The 17,433-nt window shown below is 41.8% G+C and overlaps 2 protein-coding genes across 5 annotated transcripts in view; one reads left to right on the forward strand and one right to left on the reverse strand.

Moving 5' to 3' along the window:
• The window catches only part of HSD17B6 (hydroxysteroid 17-beta dehydrogenase 6), a 48,814-nt gene extending 40,395 nt beyond the window's left edge, over positions 1-8,419 (reverse strand). Inside the window, exon 1 of the mRNA XM_025926340.2 lies at positions 8,317-8,419. The gene's annotated coding sequence lies outside the window, so the exon portion shown is untranslated. The remainder of the gene's footprint in view (positions 1-8,316) is intronic.
• The window catches only part of PRIM1 (DNA primase subunit 1), a 50,284-nt gene that overhangs the window by 14,897 nt on the left and 17,954 nt on the right, over positions 1-17,433 (forward strand). Inside the window, exons 1-2 of one of the 4 annotated variants that reach the window (XM_086713045.1) lie at positions 8,469-8,690; positions 9,318-9,475. In XM_086713045.1, coding sequence (XP_086569171.1) covers positions 8,567-8,690; positions 9,318-9,475 — 282 coding nt within the window. In that variant the 5' untranslated portion in view covers positions 8,469-8,566. Of the gene's footprint in view, positions 1-8,468; positions 8,691-9,317; positions 9,476-17,433 lie in introns of those variants that run through there. The other 3 variants (XM_086713042.1, XM_086713043.1, XM_086713044.1) reach the window with 3 other exon arrangements.

Genomic DNA, 17,433 nt, shown 5'->3' on the forward strand with positions numbered 1-17,433 from the left:
AACACACACACATCACTGACTCGGGAGTCTAGTACTGGAGACCTGAAAGGACTTCATGAATCCCACTGGGCAGTGGCCCCTTCCACTCCCCCATGCTGCCCACCCTCCACCTTCTGCCCTGCTTTCAAAACATCTCCCTCTTGTGGTAAGAGCCCGGGGCCACTCTACTCCCTTGGGCCAAGCTGGCAGTTCTCACCAGTGTCATCCTTGCTCAGCTAGAGAATCAGATCTGTTATAACCAAAATGAAAAGCAGAAAGAAAAGAGCTGCCCTGGCCAGCCAGAGAGTTTCCTGATCCCTTCAGCCCCCACCCTCTGATCTAAATTGGAATACTAAGATGTAAAAGTCTGCTGGAGGGGCGCCTGCGTGGCTCAGTCGGTTAAGCGTCCGACTTCGGCTCAGGTCGTGATCTCACAGTCCGTGAGTTCGAGCCCCGCGTCGGGCTCTGTGCTGACAGCTCAGAGCCTGGAGCCTGTTTCAGATTCTGTGTCTCCTTCTCTCTGACCCTCCCCCATTCATGCTCTGTCTCCCTCTGTCTCAAAAATAAATAAAGGTTAAAAAAAATTAAAAAAAAAAAGTCTGCTGGAGTAAGGAAGAGGGGAACCTGACTAATTTAGGCAGAGCCCACTCAGATTGCCCATCTGAGATCAGCTGCTTGAAACCTGGGGTCTCCGCCTTCATACAGTCACACACCCTGCCAAAGAGCTGCAACTGCTTAGTGTTGGGGCCTGCAGCCAGGGTGTGTGTCTGTGTGTGTTAATAACCCCCTTTTTTTTTTTTAATGATTTATTTTTTCCTTTTTTTTAGAGACAGAGTATGTGTGCAAGTGGGGGCGGCAGAGAGGGAGGGGGAGAGAGAGAGAGAGAGAGAGAGAGAGAGAGAGAGAGAGAGAGAATCCCAAGCAAGCTCCACGCTCAGCACAGAGCCAGATGCAGGCCTCGACCCCATGACCCTGGGATCATGACCTGATCTGAAATCAAGAATGGGACGCTCAACCGACTGAACCACCCAGATGCCCCTGTTAATAACAGCTTTATTGAGATAAAATTCACATACCATACAATTCACCCTTTCAAAGTGTATGGCTCAGTGAGTTTTGGTATATTCACAGGGTATCTAGCTTCAGAACACTCTTCACCCTAAAAAGAAGCCCTGTACTCTTTAGTAGTCACTCACCATTCTTCCCCTCCCTAGCCCCAGGCAACCATTAATCTAATCTCCAGATCTATAGATTTGCCTATTCTGGATATTTCACATAAATGGAATCACACACTATGTGGCCTTTTGTAACTGGCTCCTTTCATTGAACATAATGTTTTCAAGGTTCATCCATATTGTAACATATATCAGTATGCAATACTGTGATTTATAAGAAATATTTTTCACATATGTTTGGTCTTCATCATGTTTCTGGCACACAGCTCCCAAAGCCCTTGAGATTTCCTGAGGGATAAAGAGCAATGGGTACATCTTTCCTTATAATGTTTGACCTTTTGTCCTCAGTCTCTGAAATCACTTCAGAGCCCTGAAAGTAAAAGGGGTGACTTATTATTCCTAACAAGCCCCTTTCTACCACAACTGGGTTTATGTTAATGAGATGACTTGGAAAGCACTTCCTTGGTTGCCTCGGAAATCAACCAGGAATAGAAGGTTGGAATTTTTAGGGGCGCCTGGGTGGCTGTACTGACAGCTCAGAGCCTAGAGCTTGCTTTGGATTCTGTGTCTCCCTCTCTCTCTGCCCCTCCCTCAATTTCTCCCTCTCTCCCTCTCTCTCTCTCTCTCTCTCTCTCTCTCACTCAAAATAACTAAACATTAAAAAAAAAAAAAAAAAAGGTTGGAATTTTTAGTCCCACCTTCAGACCTCCAGGGAGGAGCAAGGGGTTAGAGATAGAGTATAATCACCAACAGCCAATGATTTAATCAACTATGCCTACATAATGAAGCCACCATAAAACCCAAAGGGGCAGGGTTCAGAGAGCTTCCAGGTTGGTGAACACGTGTAAACTAGATTCAGGAAGATCTGGAGATGGCATGGAAGTTCCATGCCCCTTCCCACATACCTTGCCCTGTGTATCTCTTCTTCTGGTTGTTGATTCATATCCTTTGCAATAAATTGGTAATCTAGTGAGTAAATGGGTTTCCTGGGGTCTGTGAGCAGCTATAGAAAATTAATCAAACCCAAGGAGGGGTTTGGGGGACCCTCTGATTTATAGCCAGTTGGGCAGAAGCACAGGTGATTACCTGGGCTTACGGTTGGCATCTGAAGTGGGGCAGTCTTATGGGATTGAACCCTTAACCCATGGAATCTGATGCTATCTCCAGGTCAATAGTGTCAGAATCGAGCTGAATTGTAGGACATCCAGCTGGTGTCTGAAGAATTGGTTTGGATATGTGGGAACACCCCCCACTCACATTGGAATTGGTATTAGCACCCTGTCATAACTCTTCCCTCTTGGTTCTTAAGAAATCATGCTCTCCCAGCTCTCCTGCTCATTCACATTGTCTTTTACTGGCTTCTCTTCCTCTACCCACTTTTTTTTTTTTTAAGATTTTATTTTTAAATAATCTGTACACCCAACGTGGGGCTTAAATTCACAACCCCGGGATCAAGAGCCACATGCTCTACTGACTGAACCAGCCAAGCACCCCCTCCTCTACCCAGTTTTTAAAGTCAATGTCTTTAAGAGTTCTATCCTGGCCTTTCTTCTCTTCTCACTATACACATCCTCAGTCATCACCAGCTTCAACCCTGATCTGAGTGCTAATGACTTGCAAATCTCTGCCTTCAGTCCAGATCACTCCTGAGATCTAGCTCCTCATATCCAAGTGCCTGCTGAACATCTTCCACCTGGGTTTACCCATTCATTTCATAAACAGAATCCCTACTATGTGCTAGGTCCTACCAAATTACCGGAGATAGTAGAGGTGAGTAAAATAGACTTGATATTTGAAGTTTTAGGGCTTACAGTCTTAGTAGGAAAAATAGACATTAAATATCTATTCCCATAAATAAATATATAATTACATACTAGTGGGGACTATGAAAGAAAAGCATAAGGTGCTTAGGGGGTATCACAGCGGTAACTCAAATTCAACTTTTCAAAACTGAAATAATGATGCCTCACCGCAATCTGATCCTCCTCGTTTTCATGTTATTTCCTATCCTAAATGTATTCAACAAGCACTCAAAGAATGTAGTAAGTGCCCACTAGGTGCCAGACAATCCCCTTCTCTCCAGTTGCCCAAGCCTGAAACCTGAGAAATCAACCTAGACCACTTCCTCATTCCCCACATCCGTTCAATATTAATTCTACCTCCTTAAATCGGTTATGTCCACCCAAATTCCTCCATCTCCACTTTACTGACTTAGTTCAGGCCATAGGTATTCATCACCTAGATTCTAGCAACAGTTTCTGGGGATTGCTCTGCCTGCTGTTGCTCTCTTCCCTCTGATCTGCCCTCCACAAAAACACAACTTTGATTATGCTTCTCCCTGGCTTAAAAGCCTTCCATGGCTCCCCACTGTCTTCTGACCAATCCAAATTCCTTATGGGGGAACAAGGCTTGATGTGTTTTCATTTGAATATGCTATTCTTTATTTTCAGCAGTCTGCAAGGAGAAAGCTAGACCCAAAGAATATGTAGTTTTATGACTAATAAGAAAACCCATATAATACATATATGGGCAGGTTATTTATCAAAAAACTGATGGGTTCACTTACAGTTTAGGTGGAAAAAATTTAATTTTATCTATGATATCAAATATATAGATTAAAAAACAATTGTAATGTCCCATAACATGTTTTATCAGCTTTGTGGCCATCATTTGCTTTGTGGTTCAAAGAATCACCTCTATAAGATTAAGCTAAAACTTTGCCATTAAACAAATATAGTGGTGCTCTTTATTACTTTTCAGTAGTTTATGATAACAAGAGATTGAACCTATCATAATTCAACATAAATATGACCTTGGCCCCAACTAGATAGTCTCTCTTTACTATGCTCTTGCATCATCAGACCATATTCTCTAATATTCTCTTTCTTACCTTTTTAAAGAGGAAGATAACTAGCACAGGAGTGCTTCAAATTTTCAACTTACTTATTTCAACAAGATTATTTACTCCCAAGACTTCTCATCAAATACTGATATGATCAATACTTTATTTTAATTTTAAACAAAGCTGAACGAAAATGGAAGATAAATAATTTTTATTTCCACACTCCCTCACTTGGCATGCAATGCTTTGGCCATGGCTTGCCTCTCAGCCCCATCTCTCACCAGGCCTTCCCTTCAAGTCTGAGCTCTGTCCATATGGAACTACTGGCAGTTTCCTAAAAGTGCCATTCCATTTACAATTTTGTGCCTGTGCTCCCCGTACCAATCTTACCCAAGTCTTAAGGAAAATGCTGATGCCAATAGACAGCTGGTTTACAAATGCATCTATAACACTTGATTACACTTTTTGATTTGTGTCTCTGGCCCCTACTAGGCTGTAACTTTCTCAGAAACAGAAACCATGCCATTAATTTTCCCCCCAGAACTAGCTAAATGCCCAGTACAGATGTTCATTAACTGTGCATCTATCTACCAAATAAATCATCTTTTTTTACATGCTAAAAACACCCAGAATAACAATAGGAGTTGAACTGGAAGGAAAATCCAGGAGGTAAGTGTCAAAGTCTGCAAATAACTTCGGGAGACCTGGGACTGATGGGTTACCCAAAGAGGATGACAGTAGATGTAAGTAGTAAAAGTAAACAGGATGGTACCTAGTGTAAGACTTGAAGGACAAAGGGGTTTTGCACCTCTGTGGATGAAAGCACAAGGGGAAACCAACTGAATGGCAATACTGCCTCCCAGTGGCAACTAGGATAAAAACCTCCATACCAGAGCACTTGCACCGAATAGCTTTCTCACACTGAGTGGTTCTGGCCTATGAAGTGTGCCAGGGACCTCTCACTTTATCTCATTTCATTCTCACGGCAACCCCTTGTAGAGACACAGCATGTAGCTTAGGGGTTAAAAGCACAGACTGTGGATCCAGGCTATCTGGCTTTCCCACTTACGAGCTAGTGTGAACTTGGACGAAGTATTTAAATTCTCTGCGTATTTCTCTATCTATAAAATAGGGATAGTATTAGTATCTACCATATAGGGTTCTTAACGAGGGATAACATTTTTTAAATTTTTTTAATGTTTATTTTTGAGAGAGAGAGAGAGAGCACAAGCATGGGGTGGCGGGCAAAGAGAGAAAGGGAGACACAATCCAAAGCAGGTTCCAGGTTTTAAGCTGTCAGCACAGAGCCTGACACGGGGCTCAAACCCACAAACTGTGAGATCATGACCTAAGCCGAAGTCGGATGCTTAACCGACTGAGCCACCCAGGCGCCTCACAAAGGATAAAAGTTTTTTAACAATTCTATACATTACTCAGTGTTTACCACGATAAGTGTAGTTATCATCTGTCACCAACAGTGTTATTACAATCTTATGGACTATATCCCCTATGCTGTGACTATTTCTGTGACTGTTTATTTTATAACTGAGAGTTAATACTTCTTAATCCCCTTTATCTATTCCGCCCATCCCCTACCCACCTCCTCTCTAGCAACCACCAGTTTGTTCTCTGTGTCTAAGAGTCTGTTTCTTTGTTTGTCTTTTTGTTTCTTAGATTCCACATGAGTGAAATCATAAGGTATTTGTCTTTCTGTCTCACTTATTTCACTTAGCATTATATTCTCTAGGTCCATTCGTGTTGTTGCAAATGGCAAGATCTCATTCTCTTTTATGGCTGATTACTATTCCATTGTATGTGTCTATAAATATATCACATCTTTACCCATTCATCTATTGGTGGATACTTGGGTTGCCTCCATAACTTTGCTACTGTAAATAATGCTGCAATAAATACAGTGGTGCATATATCTTTTCTAATTAGTGCTTTCATTTTCTTTGGGTAGATACCAAGTAGTGGAATTAACGGATCATGGTATTTCTATTTTTAATTTTTTGAGGAAGTTCCATACTGTTTTCCATAGTAGCTGCATCAATTTACATTTCCACCAGCAATTCACAAGGGTTCTTTTTTCTCTACATCCTTGCCAACACCTATTTTTTCTTCTCTTCTTTATTTTAGCCATTCTTTTTTTTTTTTAATATTTATCCATTTTTGAGAGAGAGACAGAGCGAGCGAGCAGGGGAGGGGCATCCTTGCCAACACCTATTTTTTCTTCTCTTCTTTATTTTAGCCATTCTTTTTTTTTTTAATATTTATCCATTTTTGAGAGAGAGAGAGAGCGAGCGAGCAGGGGAGGGGCATCCTTGCCAACACCTATTTTTTCTTCTCTTCTTTATTTTAGCCATTCTTTTTTTTTTAATACTTTTTTTTTTTAATATTTATCCATTTTTGAGAGAGAGAGAGAGAGAGAGCAGGGGAGGGGCAGAGAGAGAGGGAGACAGAATCCCAAGCAGGCTCCGTGCCATCAGCACAGAGCCCAATGCGGGGCCCGGACCTATGACCCATGAGATCATGACCTGAGCCGAAACCAAGAGTCAGATGCCCAACCAACTGAGCCACCCAGGTGCCCCTATTTTAGCCATTCTGACAGGTGTAAAGTAGAGGGGAAATTCTCAAAAGGGTACTTCACAGCACAGCAAATGTTATATAAATATTAGTTAAATAAATTGAGCATACAGTAGGAACTCAATAAATATAACTTCCTTTGCTTTTTTTCCCCTTATATCTTAGCCCCTTCAGGTGTTGCATGCCTTAGTGGTCCTGAAATTCAAATAGGGGACCCTCAAATATCCCAAAGAAGTCAATTCCTAAAAGTTAAGTGTTTAAGTGTTGGACTCCATTTCGGCTCAGGTCATGATCTTACAGTGGTGAGATCAAGCCCCATGTCAGGCTCCATGCTGAGCATTGAGCCTGCTTGAGATTCTCTCTCTTCCTCTGCTCCTCTCCCCACCTGCACTGTCTCTCAAAATAAATACACACTAAAAAAAAAAAAAAAAAAAAAAAAAGTCCAGAGACAAGTGGTTCTGGAAAAAAGCACTTTTCACTCTGGAAAAGAGTGAAGACTTTCCCAATAACAAAATTCACCCAAAACAAAATGCATAGGGATTGTAAAAATCAACTAAGATTTGTGCAGGAAACCAGATTTTAAGGAATATTCAAATAAGTATAGTCTGCCCAGAGCCTGCTTTTGACCACTTTGTCCACAGGAGCTGAGAGACCAGTGATCATTTTCAAGATTAGGCTAATAATAACTTACTAGAGATTCTATTTTCTCCTTTCTCTTCTATCGGTATTGGAAACATAAAATTCATGAAAATAATGGCTTTCAAATGACATATTTTTGTGATTATAGACTGCCCACCCCAGTCCACATTTGCAATGAGGTGTATCTTTACTAGGTACAACTGATTGGCAGATTTGTACATTAGCAGCAAACAGGCTCCTTTCCTACTCGGAAAGCTCTCCATGATATTGCAAGATCCCTGGTGTGTTCTATTTGAGAGACTGAATATACAAAGAGTAGCCAGATAATATATAAAAACAACAGAATTCTGAGGGTACCCGGCTGGCTCAGTCAGTAGAGCATGCAACTCAGGGTCATGAGTTCTAGCCCAATTTTGGGCACAGAGTTTACTTAAAAACCAAAAAACAGAACTCTGACCCACAACCTGAATAAGCCTACCCAGGAAACCAATCCCCTTATCTAAAATAAACAGCTCAGGAAGCCAGCCTGCTATAAGTCAGACTTACAGAAGTCAGACTGCTAACTCTAGTGATAGTTTAGGAAGCCAAACCAAAAGCCCTGTAGCAACTGGCCCAAAATGGCCAGGACTTGATTAATAAATGACAGCCTCCCTAGATTTTGTGGCCACTTCCAATTTAGGACCAACCAGAGGAAGCCAAATATGAGCCCCGAATCAATCACATAGAATGCCCCTGCTCCTAGTTAGTCCAACTACAGCTTTTCCATGCAAACAAGCCTGAAACCTTCTCCCCTCCCCCTCCACTATAAAGTTTTTCCACTCTTCTGCCTGCCTTTGACCCTGCCAAAACTCAAGTGTCTGCAGCTGACCTCCTTGCTATATAGCAAGCTCTGAATAGTCTGATTTTCTCATTAGGTTGGTCTTCGTTTATTTCCACATATCGTACCTAATAATTCTATGAAGAATTAATTTTCAAACCCTCTTAAAAAAGATATTGGCTTACATTGTTCAAATGCGTTATTTCTAAGACATTCATACAGTTAGCGGAGAACATCATTTTCTCCTTCATCTTAAGAACCTAGGCTCAAGCGCTCACCTTTCTGCACAGCTTCCGGGAAAGGAGGCAGCTTCCTTCTACCCACAGGGGTGGTGGACCTAGTGTGGGTGCTGATAGGCAGAGACTGCGCCACGCCCAGGCCAACCCCAAGAGAGAGAACTACAATTCCCAGCAGCCGGCGCAGACGCCCGGCCACGGCCACAGCGTGCCTGCGTAGTGACAGAAGCTCCGGCTGTGTGATTCCCGCCAATTCTTGTCGTAGTCCTGCAGACAGTGAGCCCCGCGCTCCATGGAGACGTTTGACCCCGCCGAGCTGCCGGAGCTTCTTAAACTTTATTACCGGAGACTCTTTCCCTACGCCCAATACTATCGCTGGCTCAACTATGGTGGAGGTGATGGAAGCCGGGAGCGGAGTGGGTAGTGGCTCGGAAGGGACGGTGAGGAGGTTCTGGGAGGGTACCTTAGAATGACAATACGAAGTGCCTCCTATGCACTAGGCTTTGTGCCAGGCGCCTTCGCGCATTATCTCGAGACCTCGCCACCACCTCTGAGGTGTAAATGGGCCAAGAGAGGTTAGGGTAACCAGCCTCCGGCCACAGAGAATGGCCGAGCCGCTGCTCCTTCCTCTACCTGGTCAGACTGACATTCGGTGCCCCGTTTACCGGCCGCGGCGCCTGAACCAGGGAGATTACCGGGTCATGGCTTTAACTACAGAGGCCTGTTCTGTATCAGGGACAAGCGGAGCATCTCCCGGGAGAGGAGAGGTACTGACCTCTTCGCAGCTGAATTTATTAGTGCCCACCGAAGAGAGACAGATGGCATTACATATTTAAAACACTTAATGCATCTTTTTCTTTTTACTTTTTCCTATCAGATGCAGGATAGTAAGCCCCTTCAAATTAGGAAGTCTTTTTTTTAGCATGTAGCACAGTGTTGAGCACACAGGCTTATTCAAAATATCTTCTCATTGGTTGATGTTATAATGCCCTGTGCTAAATAAAATACCAAATTAACTTTAAAAATGTATATTTATTTTGCAGTGACAAAGAATTACTTTCAACACCGTGAATTTTCATTCACATTGAAAGATGATATTTACATTCGCTACCAATCCTTCAACAACCAGAGTGATCTGGAAAAGGAGATGCAGAAAATGAATCCATACAAGATTGATATAGGCGCAGTATACTCCCACAGAGTAAGAAATCAATTTTTTATGTATTGTTTCATTTTTTAAACCAAGAATGGGTTGGAGCCCCCCATTGTTTTGAGGTTACATTTTTAGAGTTAATTCTAGTTGAAGAGCCACACTTTATTTATCTTCTTGCAAGTAGATTGTAATATTTTTGTTGTTGTTGTTCTTGATACTCTACATTACTGGTTGGAAATCATTTGGAAATGAATTGGTTGTATTCTCACTAGGACAAAAAAATTGAGTATCGGGCGAAAAAACTAAATGAGGGGCGCCTGGGTGGCTCAGTAGGTTAAGCATCCGACTTCGGTTCAGGTCATAATCTCATGGTTAGTGGGTTCGAGCCAGCGTCAGCCGCTGTCCTGACAGCTCAGAGCCTGGAGCCTGCTTCGGATTCTATGTCCCCTTCTCTCTCTGCCCCTCTCCTGCTTGTGCTCTGTCTCTGTCTCTGTCTCTCAAAAATAAATAAATGTTAAAAAAAATAATAATTTTTTTTAACACCTATTTTTAATGTTTATTATTTTTGAGAGAGAGAGCACAACCAGGGGCCGGGCAGAGACAGAGAGGGAGACACAGTTTGAAGCAGGCTCCAGGGTCTAAGCCGTCAGCACAGAGCCTGACACGGGGCTCCAACTCGGGAATGGTGAGATCATGACCTGAGCTGAAGTCGAACAGTTAACTGACTGAGCCACCCAGGCGCCTCCCCTGAACTTTATTTTTTAAAAAGACTAAATGAGGATGTCAGTGTGGTTTAAATGAGGGAATTTTAAAAGAATTACATTCTCTTCCAGCTTTGGAGTTTTTTGTTTTTTGTTTTTTTTTAAATAATGTCTATATTCAACATGACACTGAGATCTGAAGTCACATGCTGTACCCAATGAGCCAGCCAAGCATCCCATGAAGTTATTCTTGATTCCTCTCTTTCTCTCATACTCCTATATCTGTTTCCATTAGGAAATCTCTTTAGGTCTACCAAAATAATATCTGAAATCCAACGACTGGTACCAGTCAGTGCCACTACCACTGTCATCATCTCTCATCTGAATTACTGTAAAAACTTCCTAACAATTTGCTCCTATAGACTCTAGAGTCTATTCTCAACACAGCAGCCAATGATCCTTTTAAAACAAGTCAGATTCCGGGGCGCCTGGATGTCTCAGTCGGTTAGGCGTCTGACTTGGGCTCAGGTCATGATCTCGCGGTCTGTGGGTTCGAGCCCCACGTCGGGCTCTGTGCTGACAGTCAGAGCCTGGAGCCTGTTTCAGATTCCGTGTCTCCCTCTTTCTCTGACCCTCCCCTGTTTATGCTCTCTCTCTGTCTCAAAAATAAATAAATGTTAAAAAAAAAAATTAAAAAAACAAGTCAGATTCTGTGATTCCTCTGCTCAAAACCATTCTCTTATGGTTTCTCATTTCACTCAGAGTAAAAGCCGCTCTCTCTGCCTTACTCACTCCACTCCTGCCACACTGGCCTTTGCTCAAGCAGTTTCCACCGCCCAGAACCCATTTACCAGATACCTTCTCGGTTCCTTCCTTCAACTCTTCACGTCCTCATTCAGTGAGGCCTACTGCAACTTGCCCCACTCCTCCTACCCATTGTCACTGATACAGTCTAAATGCCTAGAATAGTGGCTGGCAGAGAGAGTACACTGTAAATACTTGTTGAATGAATGAACATACCAAAATTGCCCTTCTTTCTCTCCTTAAAAATACACACATGGGGGTGGGGGGCACTTGGATGGCTCAGTCGATTGAGCTCCCGACTTCGGCTCAGGTCATGGTCTCACGGTTCGTGGGTTCAGGCCCTGCGTCGGGCTCTGCTAACAGCTCAGAGCCTGGGGCATGCTTTAGATTATGTGTCTCTCTCTCTCTGCCTCTTCCCTGCTCATGCTCTCGCTCTCTCTCTCTCAAAGAATAAATAAACATTTTTAAAAAATAAATAAAAATAAAAGTACACACATGGAGGGAAGCGCCTGGGTGGCTCAGTTGATTAAGCATCTGACTTCAGCCCAAGTCGTGATTTCACAGTTTGTGAGTTCAAGCCCTGCATCTGGCTGTCTGCTGTCAGCAAAGAGCCTGTTTCAAATCCTCTGTTCCCCTCTTTCTCTCTGCACTCCACTGCTTGTGCTCTCTCTCAAAAGTAAATGAAACATTTAAAGAAAAAAAAAATACACACATGGGGGAAGAAATACATTCATGTGATAGTAGCTTTTGTATGGAGCTTTTCCATGTCTTGTATAACTTATTTTTCATATCAATCCTCATTATATTTTTACAAGGAGAAAACAGGCTGAAAGAACTTAAATAATTTGTCCCAGGAGACACAGTTTCCAAACTGTAGACCTGAGACCTGAACCCAGGTTTTCTGATTTAAATCCCAAGGGAAGGGGAGAAGACATTTAAAAAGGCAGGCAATGTTTCCGATTCTGTGTCTCCCTCTCTCTCTGCCCCTCGCCCGTTCATGCTCTGTCTCTCTCTGTCCCAAAAATAAATAAACGTTGAAAAAAAAAAAATTAAAAAAAAAAAAAAAAAAAAGGCAGGCAAGAAAAATGTTTTGGAGCAGTTTACTTCTCTTTATTTTTTTTTTAAGCTAGTTTATTTTTTACTTATTTTTTTTATTTAGATTTTTTTTTCTAATTTTAAAGAGAGATAAAGTGCAAGCAGGGGAGGGGGCAGAGAGAGAGAGAGAGAGAGAAAGAATCTCAAGCAGGCTCCATGCTCAGTGCGGAGGCCTGATGCTGGACTCCATGCCACGACCCTGGGATCATGACCTGAGCCAAAATCAAGAGTTGGACACTCAACCAACTGAGCCACCCAGGCACCCCAATTTTTTTTTTTTTTTTTTTTTTTTTAGTAATCTCTGTGCCCAATATGGGGCTTGAACTCATGAGTCACATGCTCTACCACTAAGCCAGCCAGGCATCCCTACTTCTCTTTAGGGATAGAGATTAAAACGGAAATCTCTAGGGGTCCCTGAGTGGCTCAGTCGGTTGAGTGTCCAACTTGGGCTCAGGTCATGATCTCACGGTTCGTGTGTTTGAGCCCCACGTGGGGTTCTGTGCTGACAGCTTGCTCAGAGCCTGGAGCCTGCTTCGGATTCTGTCTCCTCTCTCTACCCCTGCCCAACTCATGCACCGTCTCACTCTGTCTCTCAAAAATAAATAAATGTAAAAAAAGAATTTTTTTTTTAAACAAAAAACTGAAATCTCTATAGAAGGGCCAAAGTGTCGCTCTATTCCTTCTCTTTAAGGAGAATAAATGAAGGAGAATAAATCTCATTTTTTTTTTATTTTATTTAAATCCAAGTTAGTTAACATAGTGTAATAATGATTTCAGGAATAGAATTTAGTGATTCATCACTTAAATATAACACTCAGTGCTCATCCTAATAAGTGCCCTCCTTAATGCCCATCATCCATTTAGTCCATCTGCCCAACCGGCAGCCCTCAGTTTGTTCTCTGTATTTAAGAGTCTCATGGTTTGCCTCCCTCTCTGCTTTTATTTTTCCTTCCCTTCCCCTATGTTCATCTGTTTTGTCTCTTAAATTCCACATATAAGTCAAATCATATGATATTTGTCATTCTCTGACTTACTTCGCTTAACATAATACATTCTAGTTCCATTCACGTTGTGAATGGCAAGATTTCATTCTTTTTGATCCCCAAGTAATATTCCATTGTGTATATATGCCACATCTTCATCCATTCGTCAGTCGATGGACATTTGGGCTCTCTCCATAATTTGGCTATTATTAATATATTGTGCTATCAACATTGGGGTGCATGTGCCCCTTCAAATCAGCATTTTTGTATCCTTTGGATAAATACCTAGTAGTGCAATTACTGGGTTGTAGGGTAGCTCTATTTTTAATTTTTTGAGGAACCTCCATACTGTTCTCCAGAGTGGCTGCACCAGTTTGCATTCCCACCAACAGTGCAAGAGGGTTCCCCTTTCTCCACATCCTTACCAACATCTGTTGTTTCCCGAGTTGTTAATTTTAGCCATTCTGACAGCTGGGAGGTGGTATCTCATTGTGATTTTGAAATGTATTTCCCTGATGATGGGTGATGTTGAGCATCTTTTCATGTGTCTGTTAGCCATCTGGATGTCTTCTTTGGAAAAGTCTGTTCATGTGTTCTGCCCATTTCTTAACTGGTTGTTTTTTGGGTGTTGAGTTTGATGCCTTTTATCAGATATGTCATTTGCAAATATTTACCTTTTAGTTTGGTTGATTGTTTCCTTGCTGTGCAGAAGCTTTTTATCTTGATGAGGTCCCAATAGTTCATTTTTGCTTTTGTTTCCCTTGCTTCTGGAAACATGTCTAGTAAGAAGTTGCTGCGGCAAAGGTCAAAGAGGTTGTTGCCTATTTTCTCCTCTAGTATTTTGATGGTTTCCTGTCTTACATGTAGGTCTTTCATCCATTTTGGGTTTATTTTTGTGTATGGTGTAAAAAGTGGTCCTGGTTCATTCTTCTGCATGTTGCTCTCCAGTCTTCCCAATACCATTTGCTAAAGAGGCTGCCTTTTTTCCATTGGACATTCTTTCTTGCTTTGTCAAAGATTAGTTGGCCATACATTTCTGGGTTCTTTATTCTGTTCCATTGATCCATGTGTCTGCTTTTGTGCCAGTATCATACTGTCTTGATGATTATAGCTTTGTAATACAGCTTGAAGTCTGGAATTGTGATGCCTCCAGCTTTGGTTCTCTTTTTCAACATTACTTTGGCTATTTAGGGTCTTTTCTGGTTCCATACAAATTTTAGAATTGTTTGTTCTAGCTCTGGGAAGAATGCTGGTGTTATTTTGATAGGGGTTACATTGAATGTATAGATTGCTTTGGGTAGTATAGACATTTTAATAATATTTCTTCTTCCAATCCATGAGCATGGGTTAATTAGGCTTTTTTTTTTTTTTTAATTTTTTTTTTTCAGCGTTTATTTTTATTTTTGGGACAGAGAGAGACAGAGCATGAACGGGGGAGGGGCAGAGAGAGAGGGAGACACAGAATCGGAAATAGGCTCCAGGCTCCGAGCCATCAGCCCAGAGCCCGACGCGGGGCTCGAACTCCCGGACCGCGAGATCGTGACCTGGCTGAAGTCGGACGCTTAACCGACTGTGCCACCCAGGCGCCCCTAGGCTTTTTTTTTTAAGGATCTCTTTCTCTTTCCATTATTTTCTGCTCCCCAGAGGCAACCACTTTCTTTTAGCTGATTCTTAAGGTATTTGCCGCCTTGTCTGTAAGTAACATTTTTATATTTCTCCCATTTTTCTATTTTAAGCATTATCTACTGACTTTCCAATCTGGCAGATGAGAGTTTAGCTTTCTTTTACCTCACTGCCTACCCTCACCTCACCTTCCCATTTCCACATGCTACTAATATATTTGTTAGATTAAAAATCAGGGTCGATCACTAAGTCAACCCCAAACTCCTTGCCAATTGTCTGAATATCCCAATGTGTTCAGACCTAACAGGTAGTTTGTCAATTTCACCCTGAAAAGATTTCCCTGGCAGACTTCTGACCCCCAAGCTGGACTGATTGCCCTCTAAGCCTATTGGATAAATATGATCTTGTAATCACCCCAATGTCCTTCCACCTCTCTCCTATTTTGGATCCTGTGTTACCCAAATCCTTTGTTCTCTTTTTGGTTTACTTCCTTGTTCTGGTAGAGCACATCCTCCCTGAGCTTCCTGAGAAAAGATGCATGGAAGACAAAACATTTGATACCTTCTGTATCTGGAAAATACCTTCATTCTACATTTATGCTTAACTAATGGTTCAGTTTCTAAATCATTTTCCCTTAGAATTTTGCATTACCTGCTTGTTTCCAGTGTTGCTATTAAGACCCCCATTCTGATTCTTGTCCCACTGTGTTGGATCTGAAAGCTCTTAGGATTTTCTGCTCCCTTCTGTCCCTAATGTTCTAAAATTTCGCTTGACATGCATCTTTTTGTACCTGTTGTGCTAAATACTTGATGGACTCATGATCATGAACTCATGTCCTTCAATTCTAGGAAATTTCCCTTTTACTTTTTTTTTTTTTTTTTTAGATTTTATTTTTGAGTTAAAAAAAAAAGATTTTATTTTATTTTTTTATGTTTGTTTATTTTTGAGAGCAAGAGAGACCGACTGTGAACCAGGGAGGGACAGAGAGAGAGGGAGACACAGAATCCGAAGTAGGCTCCAGGCTCTGAGCTGTCAACACAAAGCCTGATGCAGGGCTTGCAAACTGAGATCTTGACCTGAGCTGAAATCAGATGCTCAACCAACTGAGCCACCCAGGCTCCTCCATGATTTTATTTTTAAGTAATCTCTACACCCAACATGGAGCTCAAACTTACAACCCAGAGGTCAAGAGTCTGATCTTGATCTGAGCCAGCCAGGTGCCCCTACCTTTTTTTTTTTTTTTTAAATACAATTTGTCCTATCTATAATTTTTCTCTGGTCTCTCCAGAAATCCTAAAGTCAGATATTACGTGTCTTAAACTGATTCGCTAATTTTTTTTTCCTCCTGTTTTCTATTTTTTTGTCCTTTGGCCCTACTTTCTGGGGAATTTCCTCAGAGGTTTTCACTTCTGCTATTATATTTTAATTTCCAAGAACTTTTTTTTTCATTGGTATGTCTTATCTGAGGATATCAATGATAGTTGTTTTTTTTTTTTTAATTTTCTTCTGTTGTACAGTCTTGTTTTCTCAAGGTTGCTTTTTTTCCTGTTTTTTCCCCTCTTTCATATTAGAGGCTTGCCTCATAAGTCTGATAATTTCTTGCATGTTGCTTATATTTAAAAATAGAGTACTCTTATGTGGATCCTGAGAAACTTAACAGAAACCCATGGGGGAGGGGAAGGAAAAAAAAAAAAAAAAAGAGGTTAGAGTGGGAGAGAGCCAAAGCATAAGAGACTCTTAAAAACTGAGAACAAACTGAGGGTTGATGGGGGGTGGGAGGGAGGGGAGGGTGGGTGATGGGTATTGAGGAGGGCACCTTTTGGGATGGGCACTGGGTGTTGTATGGAAACCAATTTGACAATAAATTTCATATATTGAAAAAAATAAAAATAGAGTACTAAAAAAGCTGATTGGAAGTTCTGTATACATGACTGAGATTTCTTTATTACAAGGTGATCTGGCTTGGTCATCTTTTTGGGAAGAAGCTCTGTTGTCAGTTTCTCTAGCTCTTTGCTTGAATGAAAACTCCACTAGCACAGAGATCTGTTTTGATCACTGATCTATATTCCTAGAGCCTTTAACAGTGCCTGACACTCCTGATCAGATTCTTCAGACAGGAATCTTCTGGTCTCCTCCCCGGGTGGCAGCGATAGGGTATAGATGTAGGGGAAGAGGGCAGGGTCTCAACTTTCCACATGTAAATGTCCACTTAATCCCCTGTATATCAGTACAACACATCTTTCTTCAGCTGTACCTGTTGTTCCTGCCCCTCATCCCAGTCCAAAGACCCACTGTTTGAGGTTCTCCAGATAATAATTCAGGTGTCTTTGCACTGTCACCTAGCTCTGCAGAGTAAATGGAAGAATCTGGGGAACTGCTTCATAAAAAGATTTTTAACCAATACTCTTATTTTTAGTCTTAGCTTTACCAACACCACACACACGCACGCACGCACGCACGTGTGCATTCTTACTCCAGAGATGCCAATTGTGACCAGAGTTTTTTAGGGATGCTGAGGTGTAAATTGGGTTGCTTCTTATCTTTCCTTACTGAGAGCTTAAGATTCAGCTCTTATGGGTATCTTATAAAAATCATGGTGGTATCTTCTCCTCTTTGGTTGTTTCTTAAAAGACATGCTTTTTTTTTTTTTTAATGTTTATTTTTGAGAGAGAGAGCGCACAAGTGGGAGAGGAGCAGGGGCTGGGGGATAGAGGATCCAAAGTGGGCTCCGTGCTGACAGCAGCAAGCCCAATGTGGGGCTCAAACTCACAAACTGTGGGATCATGACCTGAGCCAAAGT

The sequence above is a fragment of the Puma concolor genome, chromosome B4 (genome assembly GCF_028749965.1).
Source record: "Puma concolor isolate L17-30 chromosome B4, mPumCon1.1.hap2, whole genome shotgun sequence".
Taxonomy (NCBI): Eukaryota; Metazoa; Chordata; class Mammalia; order Carnivora; family Felidae; genus Puma; species Puma concolor.